This window comes from Carassius carassius, chromosome 12 (genome assembly GCF_963082965.1).
Source record: "Carassius carassius chromosome 12, fCarCar2.1, whole genome shotgun sequence".
In the NCBI taxonomy this organism is placed as follows: Eukaryota; Metazoa; Chordata; class Actinopteri; order Cypriniformes; family Cyprinidae; genus Carassius; species Carassius carassius.
This window is the reverse complement of record NC_081766.1, coordinates 12,490,515-12,514,408: the sequence shown is the minus strand read 5'-3', so window position 1 is coordinate 12,514,408 and position 23,894 is coordinate 12,490,515. Positions and strand designations below refer to the sequence as shown.

At 36.8% G+C, this 23,894-nt stretch overlaps 1 protein-coding gene across 3 annotated transcripts in view; it reads left to right on the top strand.

Annotated features, from left to right (window-relative positions):
* Positions 1-22,443, top strand: part of LOC132154812 (sodium- and chloride-dependent glycine transporter 1-like) — a 43,022-nt gene extending 20,579 nt beyond the window's left edge. For 2 of the 3 annotated variants that reach the window (XM_059563483.1, XM_059563482.1), the window contains 12 exons: positions 14,292-14,448; positions 15,601-15,732; positions 16,584-16,854; positions 18,126-18,258; positions 18,574-18,708; positions 18,786-18,889; positions 19,133-19,370; positions 20,392-20,526; positions 20,602-20,701; positions 20,799-20,899; positions 20,997-21,167; positions 21,626-22,443. In XM_059563483.1, coding sequence (XP_059419466.1) covers positions 14,292-14,448; positions 15,601-15,732; positions 16,584-16,854; positions 18,126-18,258; positions 18,574-18,708; positions 18,786-18,889; positions 19,133-19,370; positions 20,392-20,526; positions 20,602-20,701; positions 20,799-20,899; positions 20,997-21,167; positions 21,626-21,862 — 1,914 coding nt within the window. In that variant the 3' untranslated portion in view covers positions 21,863-22,443. Of the gene's footprint in view, positions 1-7,426; positions 7,524-14,291; positions 14,449-15,600; positions 15,733-16,583; positions 16,855-18,125; positions 18,259-18,573; positions 18,709-18,785; positions 18,890-19,132; positions 19,371-20,391; positions 20,527-20,601; positions 20,702-20,798; positions 20,900-20,996; positions 21,168-21,625 lie in introns of those variants that run through there. The other variant, XM_059563484.1, reaches the window with a different exon arrangement.
* Positions 22,444-23,894: the final 1,451 nt, after the last annotated feature.

Sequence of the window (23,894 nt, the reverse complement as noted above, 5' to 3'; positions counted from 1 at the left end):
TCAGATTGTGCAGAGGTCTGGTTCCAGTGGTCTTGTCCCGATGGCCATCTAGTTGACAAGGTCTTCTCAGGGGATCTGTCTCTGGGGCTCATCTAGTTGACATGGTCTCCGCTGACATTCAAGGCTGTCATTGTCATCTCTTTTAATCTCGAAATGAATGTTGGTATTCTTAGTGCTTAATTAAATTTCTTTCTATCATATATCATATCTCAAGTTCGAAGCAATGTGCAGTCTCAAATAGCATTGTCATCAAGTTATATTCATGAGCAAATTCTTTTATTATTTAATTAGTACCAAGAAACATTAATAATTCTATTGACCAGTTGGTCACAATGTCATTGCAATGCATTATTTTAGCCATGCTTAATGTTTTTTTTTCTTTTCTTTTCTTTTTTTGCAACCCTTATCCCTTAACTATCAATAACCCTAGTCCTAACCCTTGCCTTCATATTCATTACATTTTTTTTGGTCTAGTAGTCTTATTGTTATAGGTTAGACAGACATCACTAGCTGTCAGTTCTTGATATTGCGGATGAGACCTTTAAAACGAGATGAGCAATGGTCATCTGACTTTATCAGTTAGGTTGACCACATTCCTCTTTGAAATAGTTTTTTTTAATTTAATTATCATGGATCATTATCGTCATGTGACATCATAACCATGAGCTCATTAACATACCAGTTAAAGACACTGGTCATTTACATATTGAAGGCTTGTACAGTACAGTAGCAACAGCCTGTTTAATTGTTAACAAAAGTGTCAGAGAAAAGAATAATGGTCAGAAAAAAAATTTGGTCACTTTTGAAGGAGTGATTTTTACCCTTGAAGTCCACCTTATAATCTGTAACACATTTCACTTGAGCAATTTAAGCAAATTACAAAAGATTAATAACATTAATTATTTGATCATATCCAGCAGTGCTAGAACCCTGAGAGGCACCACAGACTCAGGTGTCCAGCTGTAGAGCTCATTGATTTATCACAAACACACACACACACACACACACACACACACACACACAGAGAGGAGCAGGTGCATCTGCCAGAGCCTCAGCCTCCAGCCTCTAACCCCCTCATACGTGTACTTAGTCACGTGTGTATACGGTGGGGAAACATCGTTTTCCTGTTTAAGCTTTAAAATATGCATAACTTAGAATTATGTTGTATCCTTTGGTAAGGGTTAACATTAAGAGTTACTTGTCTATTATTTCTTTGATTTGTCTGATATAAATGTGCTGCAAACGGAAGTTTATATACCTGTAATGTACACAATATATTGTCTACAAATGTTAAAAATGTTACAATATACGGTAAAAATATACATATATAAAAAAACTTTTAATCATTTGAATAAACTGTATTTATTTATATTATATGCCTGTTGTATATTTGTGTTGAATTTCTTGTTTCAATTGTTTTTTTTTATAAATTTTTATTAATTCATTTAATTTGACTAACATGCATATGTTTGAAAGGCAGTAGCAATTTTTTTTCTTCTTTCTTTTAATCACTCAATTGTTTTCAGGACTAGTTAAACAAAAATGTTTGCATTATATAAATATAATGGTGCATTCAAGTCATGTCGGATAGATCGTATTTACGAGTTGAATGCACATGAACGCCACCGCAAATTTGTAATGACGAGTGGAAACTCGAAATTTTCTTTAAGCCTGGAGTTTCCGAGTTAGAGGCGTGTCAATGAGAAACATGGCTGGATTGATGGATGCAACGTCTGTTGTTGACTGTAATTTCTTTTGTTGAAATTGATAGACAAGATTGCACTATAATAATTACTAACAATTAATAAGTTTTTATGTGATACAGATTAAAGTGGCTTCATCAATTTTATTTTATTTTTTAATTAAAAACGCAAAAAACACCAGATTCGAATTCTTTGCTGTTCATTTTCTATAAGCAGAGTTAACAAACCCTGTTGTATTTTCTTGTAATTTATTAAAATAAGGTACACCTCCATCTTGTGCTAACTAAACTGACCTGAACATACCCAACGTCATAATTACGTCTTGTCAACTCGTAAGTACGAACATCCCAGGAGGACATGAACGCAGCATAACAGTATTAACAGAAATGAGTTGTTCACTTTTATTTAAAGAGATATCACTTATAGAGGCTTTCAGTAAACAACAAGACCTGAATAATTGATATTGCTGATCATTTTATATTATAGCTCTGTGATATGGCTAATTCGGTCACACTTTATTTTAGGGTCCAATTCTCACTATTAACTAACCATTAACTATGACTTTTGCCTGAATTAACTCCTTATTTGCTGCTTATTAATAGTTTATAAGGTAGTTGTTAAGTTTAGGGTATTAGGTAGGATTATGGATTTCATGCATTATATGTACTTTATAAGCACTAATAAACAGCCAATATGTTAATAATAGACATGCTAATAAGCAACTAATTATTAGTGTAAATTGGACCCTATACTAAAGTGTTACCGCTAATTCTACTGGGCAGTGTAGTATTGTCTAATTCTGTCTGTTGAAATACAGCATGCTTGACTAATAACTGAGATAATATGAGACAGTCATTTAATTGTATTAACATCTTACTGGGTTAAAATGCCTTTCCAATAATTTACAGTATGATGATCAGCATTTAGAAAGTACGTTTAGAAGCGTTTTACTTTTAAAGAGACACGTATACTTACATTTATTCATTTAGCTGACACTTTTATCCAAAGCGACTTACAATTGCTATATATGTCAGAGGTTGCACACCTCTGGAGCAACTAGGGGTTGGGTGTCTTGCTCAGGGACACATTGGTGTCTCACAGTGGACTCGAACCCGGGTCTCTCACACCAAATGCATGTGTCTTATCCATTGCGCCAACACCACCCCCACCACCAGCAAGTGAGTTTTGCAATAAGTTATCAGTCTCTTCCACAGTGCAGCTATAGAACTGCATCATGTGTAGGTGTGTCATATGCACAAGTATGTAGGCTATTGTGAGCATGTACTGTCAATAATATTTATTGCATAAGGTATATTACCTAGCATAATGTCAGCAAACTGCACATACCATATGAACATTATATCACCAACACAATTTTTTTTTCCATTTATTTTTTTACAGATTGCGTTTGAGACTGAAACTGAACACGTATGTGTGTGTTTTGATGTTGTTTGTGTACACATGGATTTAACTTTGGATGGTCACTTTTTCACTATTGCTTTAACATTCACGCCAACTCCATGAACTCCATTAGTTTAAGTACAAGCTAATGATCAAATGGTCCAGTATGATTTAAGAATGAGCATCCTGTGCTTAAATGAAAGAATGTGTGACCTTTTGTACAAAGTTCACATGCAATGTAAAAAATGTAATAGTATTAATATTTATTTTATTTAAAAGCTTGCTTATTTTCAGGCTTAAATTAAATTTATGATCTCAGATTTTTACTGTACTCCTAGATTTTTAAAGCCATCTGTATATGAAGAGAGAAAGAAGAGAAAAAAAGCAAAAAGAGGGGAAAAGAGCAGTTCAGAAGCATGTGTGCTCGGAGGCAGTGGTCTCTCCTGTCCAACACTCAATGCGCTCTTGGGCTTCCAGCTGCTCTCTTTTTTCTCTTTCTTTCTTTCTGTCCATCTTGCTTCATTTCTCTCTACCCTTTATGTGTTGATTTTATATGAAATACCTTAGAAATTCTCTTTACATTTGTTTGTTTTTTCAGTTCTCTTCAAAACTTTGCACTATATCCACCAATAGCATGTCTGATATATTTCCTATAAGATTCGTGACTTGTAATTTTGTCCATGTGGCCTTCAGTCAGAGCTTTGTTGCTAAGTGAAGGTTGTCCATCTGAACAGCTGTCATAGCTGCTAGCGTTAGTGACCCTGTCATGGGTACTTTCCTCATGTTTAATCACTTTTAAAGTCTCATTGCATCTTTTGACTCATCCTTTGTGACTCCCTTTACATTTGTTTCATTTATTTTCCACTGTTGTCCCATTATTCTTTAATAGCTATAATACTATAAGGTTCCTTAATAATGATTAAAGTCATGATAAAACTGAAGTAGAGACAGATCTTTCTATTCACATACAAAAAATGTAGGGTGTGGCCATGGTTCATTCATTGCTGATCAGATTTTGAAATGTGGGCGTTGCTCTCAAAAATAGAGGCAATAGAAAGCAAGCTTGCATGACTGGTGTTTAAGTGGACTAAATATAATCAGAAAAGTCCTGCATAAATAATCATAGAAAAATATTTTGTTTTTAGAAGAAGGTCTAGTTGTGACATTCTAGTTAAAAAAAGGTTAAAAAACATTTTGCATGGATTAATCATTCACAATAAGATCTAAAACATGCATTTAAAAAATTGGGTGGATTTCTATTTAATACATTTCTAAAAATGTAAATACTGCCATTATTTTCGTTTTTGAAGAATAACCTGGCTGTTTATGCTACATCATTTCTTAATATGATTTGCATGACTATTATTAGTAGCGCAAACCCTGTCCCACTGCTAATTTCATTGGTTCATTGGTCATGTCAGCCAAAACGTTGATTTCCAGACAATGCTTAAAAAAACCTTAACTTCGGTGGCATAGCACATCCTGATAGATAGCATCGGATTCATGATTTTTAGGACATTATCTTTTCTTGACGGCTGACTGCATGATGGAGTTGACCAAAATCAGTTGTTGGTTGGGGTTTACACTAAATTAGTTTGGGAAAAAAAAAAATCATACACAATATTTGTAATGCTATTTCAATTAAACAAGGAACCTTTTAAAACAAATTATGTCTAGACTACATTTCTCAATTACATTCTTTCCAGAATTAAGGGCTCTTGGAATACAATAGTTTCTAAGTTCACTAGCCTTGTAGCATTAACATTGAAATGTAAAAAAAAAAAAAATTGCTCAGTTTTGCGGTCTATTACATAAGAGTCATTCTGTGTAAACACACTTGTCTTTTGAACAAGTGTGTTTTGGCAGACCCTACTGCCACCTCTGCAGCTGTCACAGCAGTGAGCCTACTTATTTCCTGACCAAAGGGCAAAGATGCTCTCTGAAAATACAACATTTTGCTCAATATGTAATTTAAAGCACTGCCTGTTTGACAGGCTAAATGTTGTACAGGGGGATTTGAGCTTTACTGATTCTCACTGACTGGGTCAAGTTTTTGTGTCTCAATTACGGTTAGGATAATTTGCCAGAGGGCTTCTGAGGAAGAGAGCTGGCCCCACGGTAAAGCAGTCGCTCAGTCAGGGCTTCAGCAAACTCCAAGCCATGTACATGCCATGACAAACTGAGGCCTCAGGAAGCAGGAGAGATATAAAAGTCAGAGCTTAGATACAGAGCTGTCATGCCAGTCAGTCCTGGAGAACAGTCTTAAAACTCTTTCCACACACTTACACCCCCAAATCATCACATGCATTTGTGGTTAGATTTGTTTTTGTTTTACATTACAAGGTTTTGCTCGTGTTTTCAGCATTTTTTTACATTTCATATTCTAAACAAAACATTTAGATAACCAACTTTTATAAGGATATAATATATATATATATATATATTTAATTTTGTTATCAAACTTTTATGGTCAAGTCATATATAAAGGAATGTTTGATACATTTTATTCAATCAATGGATTTTCTAGCATAATGCCAATTACAGAAATTACAGAAATCAATTGTAGTATTTTTTTTAAGTATTTATTTAAATAGCACAGTTCCAACTTTCGATTTTAACTGTTATATAATACATATCAATGTAAAATGATGTAACTGCCTATGGCATTATAGGTGGTAGCAGTGCATAGGTAGAATCAACCAATCTGAATATACAGGTGCATCTCAATAAATTAGAATGTCGTGGAAAAGTTAATTTATTTCAGTAATTCAACTCAAATTGTGAAACTCGTGTATTAAATAAATTCATTGCACAAAGACTGAAGTAGTTTAAGTATTTGGTTCTTTTAAATGTAATGATTTTGCCTCACATTTAACAAAAATCTCAACAAATTAGAATATGGTGACATGCCAATCAGCTAATCAACTCAAAACACCTGCAAAGGCTTCCTGACCCTCCAGAATGGTCTCTCAGTTTGGTTACACTAGGCTACACAATCATGGGGAAGACTGCTGAGCTGACAGTTGTCCAGAAGACAATAATTGGCACCCTTCACAAGGAGCCACAGACATTCATTGCCAAAGAAGCTGGCTGTTCACAGAGTGCTGTATTCAAGCATGTTAACAGAAAGTTGAGTGGAAGGAAAAAGTGTGGAAGAAAAATATGCACAACCAACCGAGAGAACCGCAGCCTTATGAGGATTGTCAAGCAAAATCGATTCAAGAATTTGAGTGAACTTCATAAGGAATGGACTGAGGCTGGGGTCAAGGCATACAGAGCCACCACACACAGACGTGTCAAAGAATTTGCTGAACAATAGAAAAAATCAAAGGCGTCTTACTTGGGCTAAGGAGAAGAAGAACTAGACTGTTGCCCAGTGGACCAAAGTCCTCTTTTCAGATGAGAGCAAGTTTTCTATTTCATTGGGAAACCAAGGTCTGGAGGAAGGGTGGAGAAGCTCATAGCCCAAGTTGCTTGAAGTCCAGTTTTAAGTTTCCACAGTCTGTGATGATTTGGGGTGCAATGTCATCTGCTGGTGTTGGTCCATTGTGTTTTTTGAAAACCAAATTCGCTTCACGCTTCTTTTTGCTGACCAGCTTTTTGAATATGCTGATTTCATTTTCCAGCAGGATTTGGCACCTGCCCACACTGCCAAAAGCACCAAAAGTTGGTTAGATGACCATGGTGTTTGGTGTGCTTGACTGACCAGCAAACTCACCAGACCTGAACCCCATAGAGAATCTGTGGGGTATTGTCAAGAGGAAAATTACAAAAAAGAGACCAAAAAATGCAGATGATCTGAAGGCTACTGTCAAAGAAACCTGGGCTTCCATACCACCTCAGCAGTGCCACAAACTGATCACCTCCATGCCACACCGAATTGAGGCAGTAATAAAAGCAAAAGGAGCCCCTACCAAGTATTGAGTACATGTACAGTAAATTAACATACTTTTCAGAAGGCCAACATTTCACTAAAAATGTTTTTTTATTATTATTATTGGTCTTATGAAGTATTCTAATTTGTTGAGATGGTGAATTGGTGGGTTTTTGTTAAATGTGAGCCAAAATCATCACAATTAAAAGAACCAAAGACTTAAACCACTTCAGTCTGTGTGCACTGAATTTATTTAATGCACAAGTTTTACAATTTGAGTTGAATTACTGAAATAAATGAACTTTTCCACTACATTCAAATTTATTGAGATGCACCTGTATCCTTAGTAACCTATTGAAACTCCCTTAAGCCACACCTTCAGGCTCCTCCCCACTCCCCACCCACGGCTGAAGGGTAGAATAGGTTCCACATGGAGCTATGTCAGTCTGCTCTGGACCTTCTTACATGCTGATGCTTGCCTGAATGCCGTAGGTTCCTGTTTGAGTAGGCACTTCTAGCTGGGGTTTACAATGGACAGAATAAAGGTAAGACCAAAGGAAGTGGAATATTGAGGCCTCAGTTATCAACATGGGGGTACGAACTCAGTCTTTGAGGGAACTTCTCAAGAAAATATATCAGATTGTTTTTTTTTTGTTTTGTTTTTTTATAAGAAGGAACTAGGGAACTAAAGGGATTAGTAAGTGTCTTTAATTCTTACTTTTAAATCTTTGATAGAGTTAGATTTCAGCATTCACTAAGGTGTAAGTCTCACAATTTCCCTTTAGAATGGCTTTGGTCATTCTTGGAATGCTGTTTTACATGTCCAGAACTGTGTAGCAACATGACGTAAGGAATTACAGAGATTAATATCTGTCCTCGTAAACATTCCATTATTGGGTCATCATGTTTGGTTCTGGATTCTATAAGGTGTTTGACTTCATCCAGGTGTTCAGAAAAGCATTATTTGTTTACAAATAGGCATTTTCATTATAGAACAAGAGGGTGAACAACACTATGAACTGAATTTGGGCTGGGTATTTTTATCAAATGTTCAGTATTGATACCGATACCTTAACTTTTATAATAGGGGTCCTATTATCCCTTACCAAAAAGTAGTATACTTCGTTTATTTTATTAAGTATAGTTAAGTAAAGTTCAAGTGTATTTTTAAGTATACTTTATGTAGCAATTATACAAATATCAGTTTTCTAGTAGTATACCTGTTAGTGTACTGTTTCAATACTCCTTGGGACTAAATTGGCCCACTTTCTAGTATATAAAAGTATACTTTTAGTAGCAAACTTTGAGTACTAGTTTACCTCTATGTTTGTAGTTTGTAGTGCACATTATACTTAAAGTGAACTTCTAGCTATACTATAAGTATACAGTTTTTGTAAAAATGTTTATTATTTTGTATTATTACAATACCTTTCTCCCCAGCTGGGCACAAATGGCTCAATTAGTTCCAGGTTTGATGGAGCCCGCCTTCCAAAAAAAGAAATGTGATGTGGTTGGTTAGCTATCCCAGTGCGTTGTGATTGCCGAACAGCTTAGACGGTGTTTCAGTACTGGCCAACCCCTTGCCAAAGCAGCAAGATCTGTCTGTTTTGGTATAGTTAAGGATGGTGTCAATATTACCATATCAATTTGAGCTGGTTTCAGAGCCCAAGAATATTGAACAAGAACTTTTGCACGCACAGATATTGCAAAACATATTAGAGTGGTAACTAGGGTTGGGTCGATAGACGATGGCATCGTCATTCACAGATTGCTGATAGATATTACGTTGTCTGCATCGATCCATGCTTTTTTGAATACAGACTCACGCTTCGGGCACACCCGCTGAAAAATAACTGCATTTACTATGTACAGATAAATGCAACGGTATAATGTATTATGTTTATTTCAGAAATTCAAAAGGTACTGTAAATATGCATTGCTGTCAATTTGAATAGTTATTTATGAATTACATTACAAATTACAAAACATGAAGCATTTCGTCTTCGTCGTCTTCTTGTCTGATGCTCTCAACCAATAATTCTAACCACGACCTCACCTCCCCACCCCCCAACCATTTGAATTTCTGTAGGCGGGATTTTTTCTAATGATATTCTAATGGGCCGCTTTGTGACATCACAAAACCCGGAAAACAACGCTGTAGTCCTACCAAGCCAATTGTTGTAGTTCTTGAAAGGGATTTTTTTTTTTTACGAAATATCTCCCTTTGGAGTGGACTTTGCGATTTGTAACTTTGTAGATCTTTTTTATGCCCAAACATACACACTACACACTGACTAAAATTAAAAAAGTGGAAAAGCATAATAGGAACACTTTAAGAAAGCCACCATAGGCTGCATTTATTTTATAGTAAAAACTGTAATGTTGTGAAATACTATTATAATTTAAAATAGTTTAAAATGTCATTTTAATCTAGTTTAAGATTAATTTATTCAGTTTATGGCAAAACTACGTTCAGCAATCATAATCCAATCTTCAGTGTCATATGATCCTTTAAAAATCATTCTAATATGCTGATTTGGTGCTAATTTTATCAATGTTGAAAACAGTTGTGCAATATTTTAATGCAGTCCAGTATTTGTAGATTCTTACTGACTCCAAACGTTTGAATGGCAGTGAGTATATATTGTAATCCATTGTTAATTTGCAGACTAATATCTCTGACTATTCAAACTTTTATTCTGTTTCATGATGCTTCTGTAATTCTTCGGATCATCTGCCCATTGTAATAATTACATATGAAATTTCTTACATTGGGAACAATTGTTGAACCGGATTGTTTGCATGTTGCTTTATGCCAGTCTTTATTAACATATCCTCGTGTATGGGCGTGTATGTGACAGCATGTGCGTAGATTCAGTGAAACCAACTCCTAATGACCTGAGGCCATCGTCACTTCCCCACTTTTGTGCCCCTTGTTCAGATTTGGGGAGCCTTGCCTGACAAGTCACGATTGCAGATGATTGATCAAGCATGAGAAGAGTGTTTTCAGGGTCTAAGCCAATGAGAGAGCGGGAATATGACCTACTGCTCACAGGGTGAGAAGCTGAAGCTTTGAATCTTTAGCAGAATTACTTTCACCTCACAGAGACTGGATAATGCCTTCTTTAAGGGCTGTCCACGCTGGTTAATTTCATTCCAGTTGAAGAGAATGAACATACCCTTGTTTACCCATTGAGTGCTTTTTAGGGGGACATAACTAAAGAAGTAAAATATAGAACACTCTTCTATCTTGAATTTCAATTGTCAAAATAACTAGCTAGGACTGCCTTGCTCTTTTTTTCTACAGCTTTATTGTCAAGACTTGTTATTAGTGAAGATGTTTTTTGATTTCTACCACTCCTTCCACCCATCCCTATCTGCCTTAGGTACACAAACAGGTTGTCCTGCTACAAACTCACTGTATTTGCTGATATAGAAATTAACATGTTGGTGCAATAGCTTTTCATAAAGTTATCATACAAATGCCTTGTAGCTGACTTGTAAAATGTAGGAAAAGAATAAAATCCTCTGAAACATGAGATTCAGCTGAAGCTCTGTAAGAGTAAGAGGCTTTTTGGTAGCAGTCACAACCCTTGTGGTCTTACCTCTGACCTTGATAAACAAACCAGAGGTGAAAGTCTTACTGGGGTCTTTGAACAGGCCTGTTGTATGTTCCTACTTTTCCTGAGGATAATAAAGCCCTCATCAGCATAGAAAGATTGAGGATGCTGCCTTTGAAATGTGATCTGGGGGTCAGTAGGGAGTTTCAGAAAGGGGAAAGGTCAGATCTGCCGTACGGTGAACCCATCGGACTTGGGTGTTTAACTATTTCAGAAGTGCTGAGAGCACATTTCCCTTTGGCTTCCTTGCTCTTTTTTTCCCCCTTTCACATTCTCAAATTGCTTTGGTTTTTTTCTTCTTTTTGCTTTTCTGTAAACTTACCAGCTTGATGGGAAATGTTTTGCAGCATTAATTAGCAGTAGGTCTGTAATCTCTTTTTATGTTTGGACCCGTGGAGCCTTGTGAAGTTTCACTGCCTGGAGTGGGTTTTGGAATCTGCGCTATTTTTGCCAAGGTCACTCCATTGGCCACACCTTTGAGTCTTTGACTTCAGAGAGCAGGAAGTCATTGATTCATCACAGTATTTAGGCTTTATCTCCCTTTTCCGTAGACTTTCCTTTCAGGAGCGCAGAGAACATAATGTCACTCAACCATCTGTAGGGGGTCAAAAAATAAATAAAAAGCTCCCCCGTGAGAATTTCTGTTTCTCTATTTACCTTAAACATATTTATAGTTCTCTTAGGGTTGCATTAATAATTGTTTAATACAACTAAATATTATTATGTCTTTTCAACTGGTATGTTACATAATCTGCCACAATTGATATGTTACGTAATCTGAGATTTCTGAACTTTTAAATATATTCGAAATATTTCCTTTTAGTAATATTTATATTTTTGTTAGAAATATTTAGATTTATCTTATGCATCAATTATTATTTTATATAATCAACTAATTTTTGTTCTTGATTATTATCTGCTCATTGGAGCAGATAATATAATCTGTAATGGTTGCAATCAGAAAGTTATGGTAAAAGATAAAAAAAAACACATATAGCTTCATGCTCCAAAAACTTACACACCCCATATTGAGCTGATAAGGATCTGTTGAACATCTCCAGGCATTCTGTGTGTTAAATTGAGAAGTCACAGGTCAGTTCTCACCCCTTCTTAACTTGACAGGGTCACACACCTGCAATGAGGGAGCTGTGCTGCTGTCACTCACAGGCTTCATGGTATTGTGGAACAGAACTTTACTGAAAAATTAGATCGGTGCTGTTATGTGATTATATGAGGCAATTGTTTTGTTGAAGCAGTTTTATGATCTTTTCTTTTTTTTAAGTGGGAACCACTCATTTTTCTTTTCTAACTCTTCCTATCTCTTTGATTTGTTCATTTTTCATTTTATTTTTTCCTTCTTGCTTCATTTGTTTCTTTTCTAGAATGTCAAATAGCTCAACCATTCTCTTTGACTCAGGTCCCCCTGAGATCTTGTGTTTATGAGTGTTTCTTGGCCTTACATAAATGGGCAGATGGACCCAGCTGGACGATCTTTCTCTCTCACACTCTGTGCTCAGTAAGACAGATCCTTGGAGTAAAAGGCAACGGCTGAAACACCTAGGCGTTCCAGAGCACAGGGACAGGGATCACAGAGTGCAGAAGATTAAAACTTAACTGAACAATTCATCGAATCACTGGAAGGTAAACACAACATATCCTTGTGTGTGAGCACAGAAGGGCCATAGAGCTACAGTTCCATTTTGTAATTTATGTAATTTATGTAATTAATGTAATTTATACTGCAGTATTATTGATGGATAGATGCAGAGAAGTATTTAGTAGCATTTTGTTGAAGAGGTTTACATATTTAAAGGTGGTCCATCTTCCAGCTGTTCTGACCTCAAGGATCCCACCTGTTTCAGTCTACTCTGAATTTCCTCTTTATTCTCAGTACAACCCTTCACAGCTGCCCACCTCCTGAACTTCACCCAGTCTCAAGTCTAAAAACACACTTACCCTATGTGTCCACTGGTGCAGAAGAATACCAATAACACTCAAAATGCTAGAGATTTGCCACTTTTGCGGTTGTCTCAGATTACATGGTCAAAAACCTGATTTAAATGCATTAATTTGCAGCAATGATTGCATTTATTTGCAATAATCCATTAGAAATTACATGATACTTTCCATTTTTTTATGACAGATGTCACTGCGTTATACTGTGTTTGGTTGCCGCACATCTAATTTGTATTTGAGTGTTTCTCAATGTTTTGACACTCTCACCACTTGCTCTGCTTTGCTGTCAATCCCAAAATCCCCTGTGCAGGTCCTTTACTCAGATCCTGTAGAGAATGAATTGAAAATGCCTCCTCAGCTTTGCTCACTCTGCTTCGGTGGATTTGTACAGTTAGACTGCTTTCTGGTTCAGGTTTCAAGTAGTTGTCCAAAAAGCATTATCACTAGGGTTTTTGTGTTCTTGTTCAAGAAATGTTGCATTGTTAAATGCTTAACGCAATGAATATTTAATTTGGGCTGAAAGGCAAACTTTGGATTATTGTTAATTTTGCTGATGCACATGTGTCTGTGTGATCCTGCAGGGAGCAATGGCCCAGGGAGCTCAGACTGTGTGTGTTTGTGTAACGCCTTGTGTAACCTGAAGCAAACCTAAAACAAGCAAAATAAAATAAAAAAAATACCATTACAGCTGACACTCTTGCTGCCATTAAAATCCTTTCAATATAGTTACACAACCAGCTCATAATCTTTTTATATTTAGACAGTCAGCATATCACATCGGTGGTACATCATCTAAAGATTTTCTTATTCTTTTACAATATTTCACATGCAATTAACTCACAATGATACTCATGGTAGAACGCCAAGTTTACAGTTACAATACAGTGGTCAACTATGCATTTTGTAAAGCAAAATTGCTCACTAGAATCATCAAGTGCAGTCTGGATTTATCCACAGAGCTGCAGGAAAGATTGCAAGCATTGGCGCTGAATCTTCATCTCCCGCAGCGTGCTCACTGTGGGGATGGAGCGCGTGCTTAGATCAGATCGTGAGCTTGCCTTAGAGGTCAACATGAAGACCATCTGATGAGAACATGGAGATGGAGAGAGTAAACTTTAAGTCAGGCAGACAATACCAAATGTTTTTCTCGTGCACATGACTGTGATTTCAGTTCACATCAAGTGCGCTCCAGCATGCTCTCTGAGCCCTCAACAGTCCTTGCATTCAATTTAGGAGTTTTCACGAAATTCCTCTTGTAACATGTTTTTATTGGTAGAGAGCTATACTGTAGGAAGTAGTGGAAGTGGAGTTATGAATTGACAACCCAAACTCAAACTTGCATTACTGTGGGAGCTCCACATGCTGGATGTGCAATATCACTTCACCATGGCATTAACATTTTGTTTTTGTTTTGGCAATGTAGTTGACTTGTTTCAAGCTAAAGTTAACCTATTAATGTTTTTATGAATTGTATGCATTTTGGATGACTTGAATGGCCATGTAATGTAAAAATGCAGTTTTCAGGACCACTTTAAGCAAATGACCTCTCAGGACCTAAAATATATTTTCCCATATGCTCATAAATATTAACCTAGAATCTTGATGTTGATTGAACACTGTTCATGAGCATATTATGTATCCAAAAAAAAATTTGTTTACTGCTCTCTGACTCAGCGAGTGATCCCGGCAGTGAACATCAACATTTTCATTTCATTCATATGTGTGTCTGTGTTTCAGAATGGAGCAGTTCCAGGAGAGCCAGTAAAGAAAGATGAAAACTCCAGAAGGGGAAACTGGGGAAACCAGATTGAGTTTGTCCTCACCAGTGTTGGCTACGCAGTGGGGCTAGGAAACGTCTGGAGGTTTCCTTACCTCTGCTACAGGAATGGAGGAGGTATAAGTTAATCATTTTCATAAGTCTATGAATAAAAGTGAAAGTGAAAATGATGTGATGTTTAGACAAGTATGGTGTCCCATACTCGGAATGTGTGCTCTGCATTTAACCCATCCAAGTGCACTCAGCAGCAAGTAATGAAACACACACACTCGGAGCAGTGGGCAGCCATTTTTGCTGCGGCACCCGGGGAGCAGTTAAGGGTTCGTTGCACCTCAGTCATGGTATTGAGGGTGGAAGAGAGTGCTGTACATTCATTCCCCCCACCTACATCCCTGCCGCTATCAAGACTCGAACCCGCTACCTTTGGATTACGAGTCTGACTCTAACCATTAGGACTGCCCCCATGTAAATTTATGGTATTTAAGGTGTTGTTTGTGTAAGTCATACCACTGAGTCCTTTCCAAATTCCTTGCTCCCTTAAAAGGGTACTCCTTTGGTATTGAGTCTCATAACACACCTCACTTAAAATAGACCAGACTAGAGTAAGCAAGGGTCTCTAGCAGCAGGTCCCCAATGGCCTGGCCCAGAAACCTCTGCCTCATGATCTCATATTCCTAGAGCTGCCTCTAATCAGAAGCCATACCCTTAATTAGCCCAGAATTCAAATAAGTAACTGAACTCCAGGCCCTTTAAACAAGGATGGATTATGGTCCTGTAGGGCCACAGGGCACCAGCAGCTTTTTGTTTATTTATGAAACTTTATTGGACTATCTCTATGCTTCTTAAATCATTCATTGCAACTCATTAGATGCATAATATTATCCAAGCAATGCTCACTTAACTGCATCACGAAGAAGTGCCTTGCTTCTTGACTACTGTGGGCCCTATGGCACATCAGCCTCATTGCCCCAGGCCATAATTTGCCCTTGTATTCAAAACACTCAAAGCACTGAATCCAGATTATCAGCACAGATAACATAACAAATTAGATCTGTTGTGCAACATGAGGTGTTACTCACCTATTTGCATAAGCATTAGGGAACACTATAATAGAAACCAGAACTTGGCTATTCTTTGTGTCATTTTAAACTACTTTTGTTTCCTACCATTTATGTAAATAAGAACACCTGCTTGACTGTCTTCAGCTAGAAGACTAATGTGTCAGGTTAAAGTAATTGTTATGTAACACTGTGGTTGTGTGTGTCACAGGTGCCTTCATGTTCCCATACTTCATCATGCTGGTGTTTTGTGGCATCCCTCTGTTTTTCCTGGAGCTCTCCTTTGGGCAGTTTACCTCCCTCGGGTGCCTGGGAGTCTGGAAGGTCAGCCCCATGTTTAAAGGTGAGCAAGAGGCTGTTAAAGGAGGTGTGAGAGCAAATGTAAAACTTTTTCATGAAAAGTCTGACACTGAAAAGTCACGGATAAATCTGTGTGGGTTGGTTTGGCCATTAGTACATGGCATGACCTGTTTGACATGTTAAACTATTAAATCTTTTTTAGACATGCACTCTTCATGGTGTGGCTTGCTATATGTGCAGCATGCACTTCTCACAAACTCAGGAGGTGGTCTGAGTTTGTTCTCATGCATAATTTCTTCAAGTAGAAATATTTAAACGTATTTATAGTTATCAGTTAATTTTTTAGTCAGCTCATTTTAGACCAGCTCATTTCACATATTTGTACTTTTTCATATCTTAATTTAATTGTTTATTTTTTGGGCAATATTTTGAATATTTGAAACAGAAGATTTGCAGTTTTTCATTTATTCACTCACTCATTCACATTTATTCATTCATTCATAATTTAATTTTGTTTAGTTTATTTTAGTTTAGTGTGTTCCAGAATTTCTACTACCACCAGATCATGTTTAATTCATGAAATAGATGCCACTTACTAGTTGGTAATTTTTGCACATCCCCTTTGAAATTGGGAAATGTAGAATATGCTTAAATGCTTTATTGTATTGCAAAGCAATATTGAAGGATTTGTCAAAATAATCAGATTTTCATCAAGAGTTATTTACCGTATCATACAATCTTAATATACATTTTTGTGTGGGCTGTTGTGTTGGTTATGTTTGATGTTACATTACAGGATTCTCAGATGAGTATATTGCTTTCTGGGTACTTGAAAGCTAAACATCCTTCAACATCTTTAATTTATTGTCCTTTGGTTGTTCTCTCTCTTTTAAGGTGTGGGCTATGGAATGATGGTGGTCTCTACCTACATTGGGATTTACTACAATGTGGTAATTTGCATTGCATTTTATTACTTCTTCATGTCCATGACAAACCTGCTGCCCTGGACATACTGTAACAACCCCTGGAACACTCCTGACTGCAGTGGAGTGGTGGGCACTCCACGAATGAATGCCACCTTCGCCAATGTGTCTGCTGTTGTGTCAGAGTTGACTGAGATAGTCAACCGCACCAAGAGGACCAGTCCTAGTGAAGAGTACTGGAAGTAAGTGCATAGTTCTTTATTTCAAAAGAAATAATTATAGTAATTATAAGTGTTTACATATTAAAAAAATGTCTTAAGGCAAAAAGTATTTTTTTTTTATACTATAATTTATTTTTAAAAACAAAATGAGTTTTTTTGCCACATTACATGACATTTCAAAACCTAAAATAACCTCAAATAGTCCAAAAAGAGTCTTCTTGGATATTTGAAAAAATATTTTAAGAGACTTATTGAAGTGGTCCTCTCTATTGTAATCTCTATGTAATTGTTTTGTTTACATGTTAATCAGACCACTGCAATTTTTTTTGTTTGCATGGTGATTGGACCACATGGCTTTGATAGGTCAAATATTTTTTAAATATTAATAAGCAGTTAAGTAGTTGTTAATATATTATTTTCCTAGGAAATAATAAGGGTTATAATAAATAATAATACATGTATTTCTTTTAATGACAAGACAAAAATATTAAATTGAATTTTAATACAGAAATAAATCTGAAATATATCTCCATAGTAGAGGTTTATTCAGAGGTCTCTATGCATTTGTGTGTGTGTGTGTGTGTGACATTAATTAAGTTCTGTATGTTTATACACAAATATAAATGCTAGCAAGACCCCAGAGAGTTTAATATCAACATAATTATATAGTCAATCAATTACTCATCAGTTCTGAAAATTCATGACAGATTGATAGTTGAAAGCTGGTAATTAATAAACATTTTTCAGGAGTCATGCAATTTGGTTTGATGTTTGGATCTTTGTGCTCAGGACATGACAGATGTGTTTGTTGAATAATGTTTGAACACTATGTGGGATGACATAAGACAATGGCACAGAAAGGCACAGAGTGTTTTGTTTTTCCAAGAGTGTGATTGTGATTGTATGTGGTTTGGAATGAACGCTTCGCTTTACTGCCTGTGGTCAGAGAATACGAGGCTTTGACCATGAGAAGTTTGTGGACCGTTTAACATCTTTATAAATGGTTTGTGCTCTCTGGACTGTGTTGTTCCTGTGGTATAAAAGACATTCTGTTCTTGCCTTCTGTAAACTCATTCATTGTGTGGCTAAGTGTTTTTTTTTTGATGGTACTATGCTCTTGAAAATGTGGATCGTTTTTTTTTCCACATAATGCTTTTAAACTAAAGGCAAGCATTGATAATTAAAAATAAGTGTTTAAATTAGCATGATACATTTTTGAGTGAATTGTTTATGCTTTGTTTTACATCCTGCATTCTCTCACACCTCTCTTTTACTGGCTTTTGCCCTCACAGGAACTATGTGCTGAATATCTCTGATGGTATTGGGAACTTCGGAGAGGTGCGTCTGCCTATCCTGGGCTGTCTGGCTGTGTCTTGGGTAGTCGTGTTCCTCTGTCTTATTCGAGGAGTCAAGTCATCCGGCAAGGTGAGTTGAACATCCATTCCTGTGACAAAGCAGAAATGAATTAAATGATAATATTAAATAATACATTTTGTAAATATTAGATAAAAAAACTTAAATGAAAATGAGAAGTTTTGTACAACAGTTATTAAAACTAAACTGAAAAAAGCTGAATTGAAATCTGATATTAAATGATAACTAAAAATGTAAAAACTAAAAGCTCACTCAAAATATTAATAAATACTATGACATGTAAGTACAACTAAAACAGCACTGTTTACCATACTTTTTTTTTTTTGCTTTTGTTTTATAGTATTTTAATATTATGTCTTTTCTCAGGTGGTGTATTTCACAGCAACCTTCCCTTATGTGGTGCTGACCATTCTTTTCATCAGAGGAATCACTCTGGAGGGAGCCACCAGTGGTATCAAATACTATTTGACCCCACAGTGGGAGAAAATTCTAGATGCCAAGGTCAGTGCATTATACAGCGGCGCATACTGTAAGTGATCACTAATATTATGTTAATAATAACATTTTGTGTTCTGCAGGTATGGGGGGACGCTGCCTCTCAGATTTTCTATTCGCTGGGCTGTGCCTGGGGCGGCCTTATCACCATGGCATCATATAACAAGTTCCATAATAACTGTTTTAGGTAATAAACATCTTATTCTTTTCTTTTTCTGCATCTGTTTCATTTTAAAGCACTTAGACTGGAAGTTTAATGAGTGCTTGATGACTTGCATGCATTACTCTGTAGCACCTCCATGTGGCTGGTACTGATAAATGCATTGATTTGTATTACCCGAAATCAAGGAAGGAATGAAAGAATTTCAGTTCAGATTGTGTTGTGACTGCAAGCTTAATAATAATCAAATGATTTGTCTGTTTCAAACAGAGACAGTATCATCATCAGTGTAACAAACTGTAGTACCAGCGTGTATGCTGGCTTTGTTATTTTCTCCATCCTGGGATTCATGGCTCATCATCTCGGGGTGGATGTGTCAGAGGTGGCCGATCATGGACCAGGCCTGGCATTTGTGGCCTACCCAGAGGCCTTAACATTGCTGCCCATATCACCGCTCTGGTCCCTGCTGTTTTTCTTTATGCTAATTTTATTGGGCCTGGGCACACAGGTATCTTTTTCCCCCTTCTTTTCTTCACCACAAATTTGAAATCCATGAAAGGGTTAGTTCACCCAAAATTTAAACTAGCCCATGAATTACTCATGCTCAAGGCATCCTAGGTGTATATGTCTTTCTCTTTCAGATAAATTCAAACTGTTTATTGGCAGTCAGCAGGTGTTGCGGTTCATCAGTCCAAAAGAAGTGAAATAAAGCACATCCATCCATAATAAAAATTGCCACTATTTCGCCACTATTTTTTTTGGACTGATGAACTGCCACACCCGCTGACTGTCGTTAAACAGCTTGGAAGATCAAAGACACGTTTTTATATAACTCTGACTGAATACATCTGAAAGAAGGAAGTCACATACGCCTGGGATGCCTTGAGGGTGAGTAAATAACGGGCTAATTTTCATTTTTGGGTGAACTATCCCTTTCATACTCACTTTTGCTGCATTTATTAATCTAATTTTAGTAAAACAAGGAATATGCTGAAATATTGCTACAATTTAAATAAAATAAATGTTTTGTATCAAAAAAAAAAAAAAAAAGGTCTTACTGACACCAAGCATTTCAACAGTAGTTTAATTCAGCATGGACAACTTATATGGCTTCAAACTTTTTTTAAAGGATAATTTCAGCATATTTTTGGTCTTGTACTTTTTTAAGGGATTTAAGATTAAAATATGTAAATCTTCCAGCAACTGAATTTTTAACATTCACAAGCAATCCAACTTTTAACATTCACAAGCTAACCAACAGATTGCAGTATGGCCCTACTGAATTGTGATCTGTTCTTTTCTTTTTTCATCTGTTTATCTTAAAGTGCAAAATTGTTATCAGTTTATTTTCCCTTATCCTTTTATTTATATGTATTTATTTATTTATATTTTTACCTACAACTTTATTATTTTGCTGCTTTACCATGCACTGGTATTTCTTTCAGGTATTACTATGTCTTGTTAACTAGTAGTTCATGTAAAAAGTGACATACAATTCCTTATTTCCTTTCTGTTCATTGTTGTTGTAGTTCTGTCTGCTGGAGACTCTGGTGACGGCTGTAGTTGATGAGATTGGAACTGACTGGATTATCAAAAATAAGACCTATGTCACGCTTGGAGTCGCCATAGTAGGATTCCTCCTGGGAGTACCGCTGACCACACAGGTGATTAACAAAAACACACACAAACACACACGTCCTGTATCTATGGATTGATTAATTGTGCTGTGTGTGATGTAGGCAGGAATATACTGGTTGCTGCTTATGGACAACTACGCTGCCAGTTTCTCTCTGGTCGTCATCTCTTGCATCATGTGTATCTGTATAATGTATGTCTATGGTGAGTCCTCTTAGTCACTTTCTACATGCTCTGTATAAAGGCCACAGTAGCTGGATGTAAACTGAGGTGTTCATTTGAATGTTGTGTTCCCATGAAGGTCACAAGAACTATTTTAAAGATGTGGAAATGATGCTAGGCTTTCCTCCTCCGCTCTTCTTCAGGATCTGCTGGAAATATGTGTCTCCTTTCATTATTACTGTGAGTGACAGTCTGTATGAGGTTTTTCTGATTCAAGTTTTTTCATTTTTTTCCAGATCACTCCAACTAATCTAATCGAATTTTTTTCTCTTCACAGTTCATTCTGATTTTTACCGTGATACAGTACAAGCCTATTACCTACAATGACTATGTCTACCCAGGTTGGTCGTTGGTCATTGGGTTTGCCATGGCTTTGTCTTCAGTCATCTGTATACCAATCTATGCTCTGTTCAAGATTGCTGTGTCTGAAGGATCCACATTTTTAGAGGTAATATGTGTTCTGCCTTAAAAAGAGATTAATAATACTTTAGAAGTTTTTTTTAATCATGTACAATTACATAACCAGCCAAATACTTTATCTCAGTAGCCACTTTATGGTATGAACAACATTGTTAAATCGCCAAATAGTGCATTTCTACAAAGTCATCAGCACATTAAAACAACGATGACTTGTTTCAGTATATTTTACCATCTACTTTTTATTTTCTTTACAATTTTGGAAAATGTCTGAGCAGCCAGTGCATTCCACCACTTATAGTTTTGGAGTAAATTGTTCAGCCCATTGAATATTTGCTCTGCTTTTTATGTTTTGTTCATGGTGTGATAAATACAGAAAAAAGATAATCATGGTAACAACTATTTTTTCCTAAAATAATAATCTAGTTTTAGCTTTAAAATGTTGATCCTATGTCAAAACGGTTAATAAACTGACTCTTACCTCTGCAGCGTTTGAAGAACTCCGTGAAGCCCGACCCGGACTGGGGTCCAGCTCTCCAGGAGCACCGCAAGGGCCGATATGCCACTCAGGGCCCCGAATCTGTGGAGGTGTGCCCTCTCAAGACAGAGCTGAAGGACGAGGGCAAAGAGAAACTCAAGGAGAAAGAGACGGAGAAAAAGGATGAGATCGGTTTGACCATCCCAGGAAGCAACGGCTCCGCATTAAACCCCACACCCAGCGCATAGAGGAGCCCCTCCCCCCCAGGACAGTTCCCATTCCCACACTGCGGGACAGGCAACTCTCGCTGGAGACCTTTACATATTGTAAGGGCTTTATGAAATCTAACCTCTAGAGAATTTGGTTGTCATCCAAAACCATTTTCTTTTTGTTTGCATAATTTAATACTGCAGTTTTTTTTTTAAGACATGTTCATATACAGGAGGTGTTTGCATACACGCAGTGTGTATATAGCGCATTATTGTACAATATTTTCACTCTGTGTTGAGTAGTCTGGAAATGTGACTGTAGCGGCAGCAGGAGCTACAGTGTGATTTGGCTTATGTGTGTACGTGTGTATAGTGGTGGCAGTGCTGGTCAGGTTTAATAGCGGAAGACCAAATATTCTTTGTGGCAATGTTATAATGGCACTGTTAAGGGGAGTGTTATTTTCAGTTTCTGATTTATACCCATTTACTTGTATGGGAACCATCTCATGGCCAATGCTATTGTCTGAGTGCAGGGTGGCTGATACAATACATGTTAAATGACCTTTTAACACTGTATTAACCCCAGATCCACCTAAAACTACAAAACAGAAAATGTCTATTATTCAATTTAATTCAATTCAAGTTTATTTGTATAGCGCTTTTTACGATACAAATCATTGCAAAGCAACTTTACAGAAAATGAAGTTTCTACAATATTTAGTAGTAGCGTATAAGTGGTGACTCTCAGTTTATGTGCATATAACAGGCATTTTCAGAAAAATTAATACAAGACGTAGTCAACCACATGATGAACACTATTAACAGCAATTATCATATGATGCAATCACACTTGTAGCTATATTTGTTAGTTCTGTATGTTGTTTCAGGGTTAGCGTCATCTGAGGTCCTCTGAGGGGTTTGCATCATCTCTTCGCAGGTGTTCTGGATCCAGACTGATGCTATTATCCATTGACTAGACTACCAGTACATTTTGGAGCTAACACTTACATTAATCCGCCAAGTAGACTAGCTGATACCAATAAATAAGCATAGGCCAAGAGAATATCAACTTTATTTCCAATTAAGTGAGAGCACAAATACAAAACAAAGGATATTTGGTCTTAAGCTCTTACTGACTGAGGTATCTGGACAGGCATATAACTTCTCAAGCCCATTCTCAGGGTTACACACAGTTTGTTTTTTTTGCAAAACATTTTCCAACACCTTGAGATGCCGATGTTGAGAATTTGACATAAAGGAGAGGGGCTTTCATGTAGGAACTTCCACATGAAATGCCGAATCTGTCTAGTCTTCCGGTTATCTCGATCCGAGGCATCTCCTGAGCGAGGGGAGCATGTGTGCGATAACAGAAGCAGCTAGTTCCTCATTAGATTCAGTACTGTAGTATGCACACTAACCCCGCTCTACACGGAAAAATAGGCATGTTACCAAAAACATGTGCACAAACCTGTGTGTTCTGATTTAGTTGGTATGTTGTTGTGTTTGTGTGTATTTTTTGTTGTCTGTGTTAAGAGACTTGAACTGGTGTGTGTGTGTGTGTGTGTGTGTGTGTGTGTGTGTGTGTCATTTAAAGGCATCTGGCAGTGCTAAACGGTCGTGTCATTAAACACTGAAATAAGGGGTAAGGTTGCATGTGGAAAGACCAGAAGTAAACGTAGCATTAGTCAAATCACTGTGGTTAATGGAATTGTTGGGAAAGTCTGCATTTTTTTCCTCATATTGTATAGTAATGTCCAATAGACTTGTAAGGCCAAACCATCCAATTTACGCAATAGAAACCACCGAATTTTATGGTAATATGGTGCATTTTGTTTCGTTTTGGTTTTGAAGGCAATAGAGAGCAGAAGATACTTGTATGGAGAGTTATGTTTATATTTTTGGTATGGTTAGATGCCACGTCATTTCATTCCATTGACTTTTCAATAAGGCCCCTTTACTTACGATGCATATGGTTGCAGTGGCACATATACATGGATAAAGAGTCCAGGTTACACTGTGAATTCGTCTGGGATTTTGCCTGCCCCCATTTAACAGGGGTCTGACAATGCAG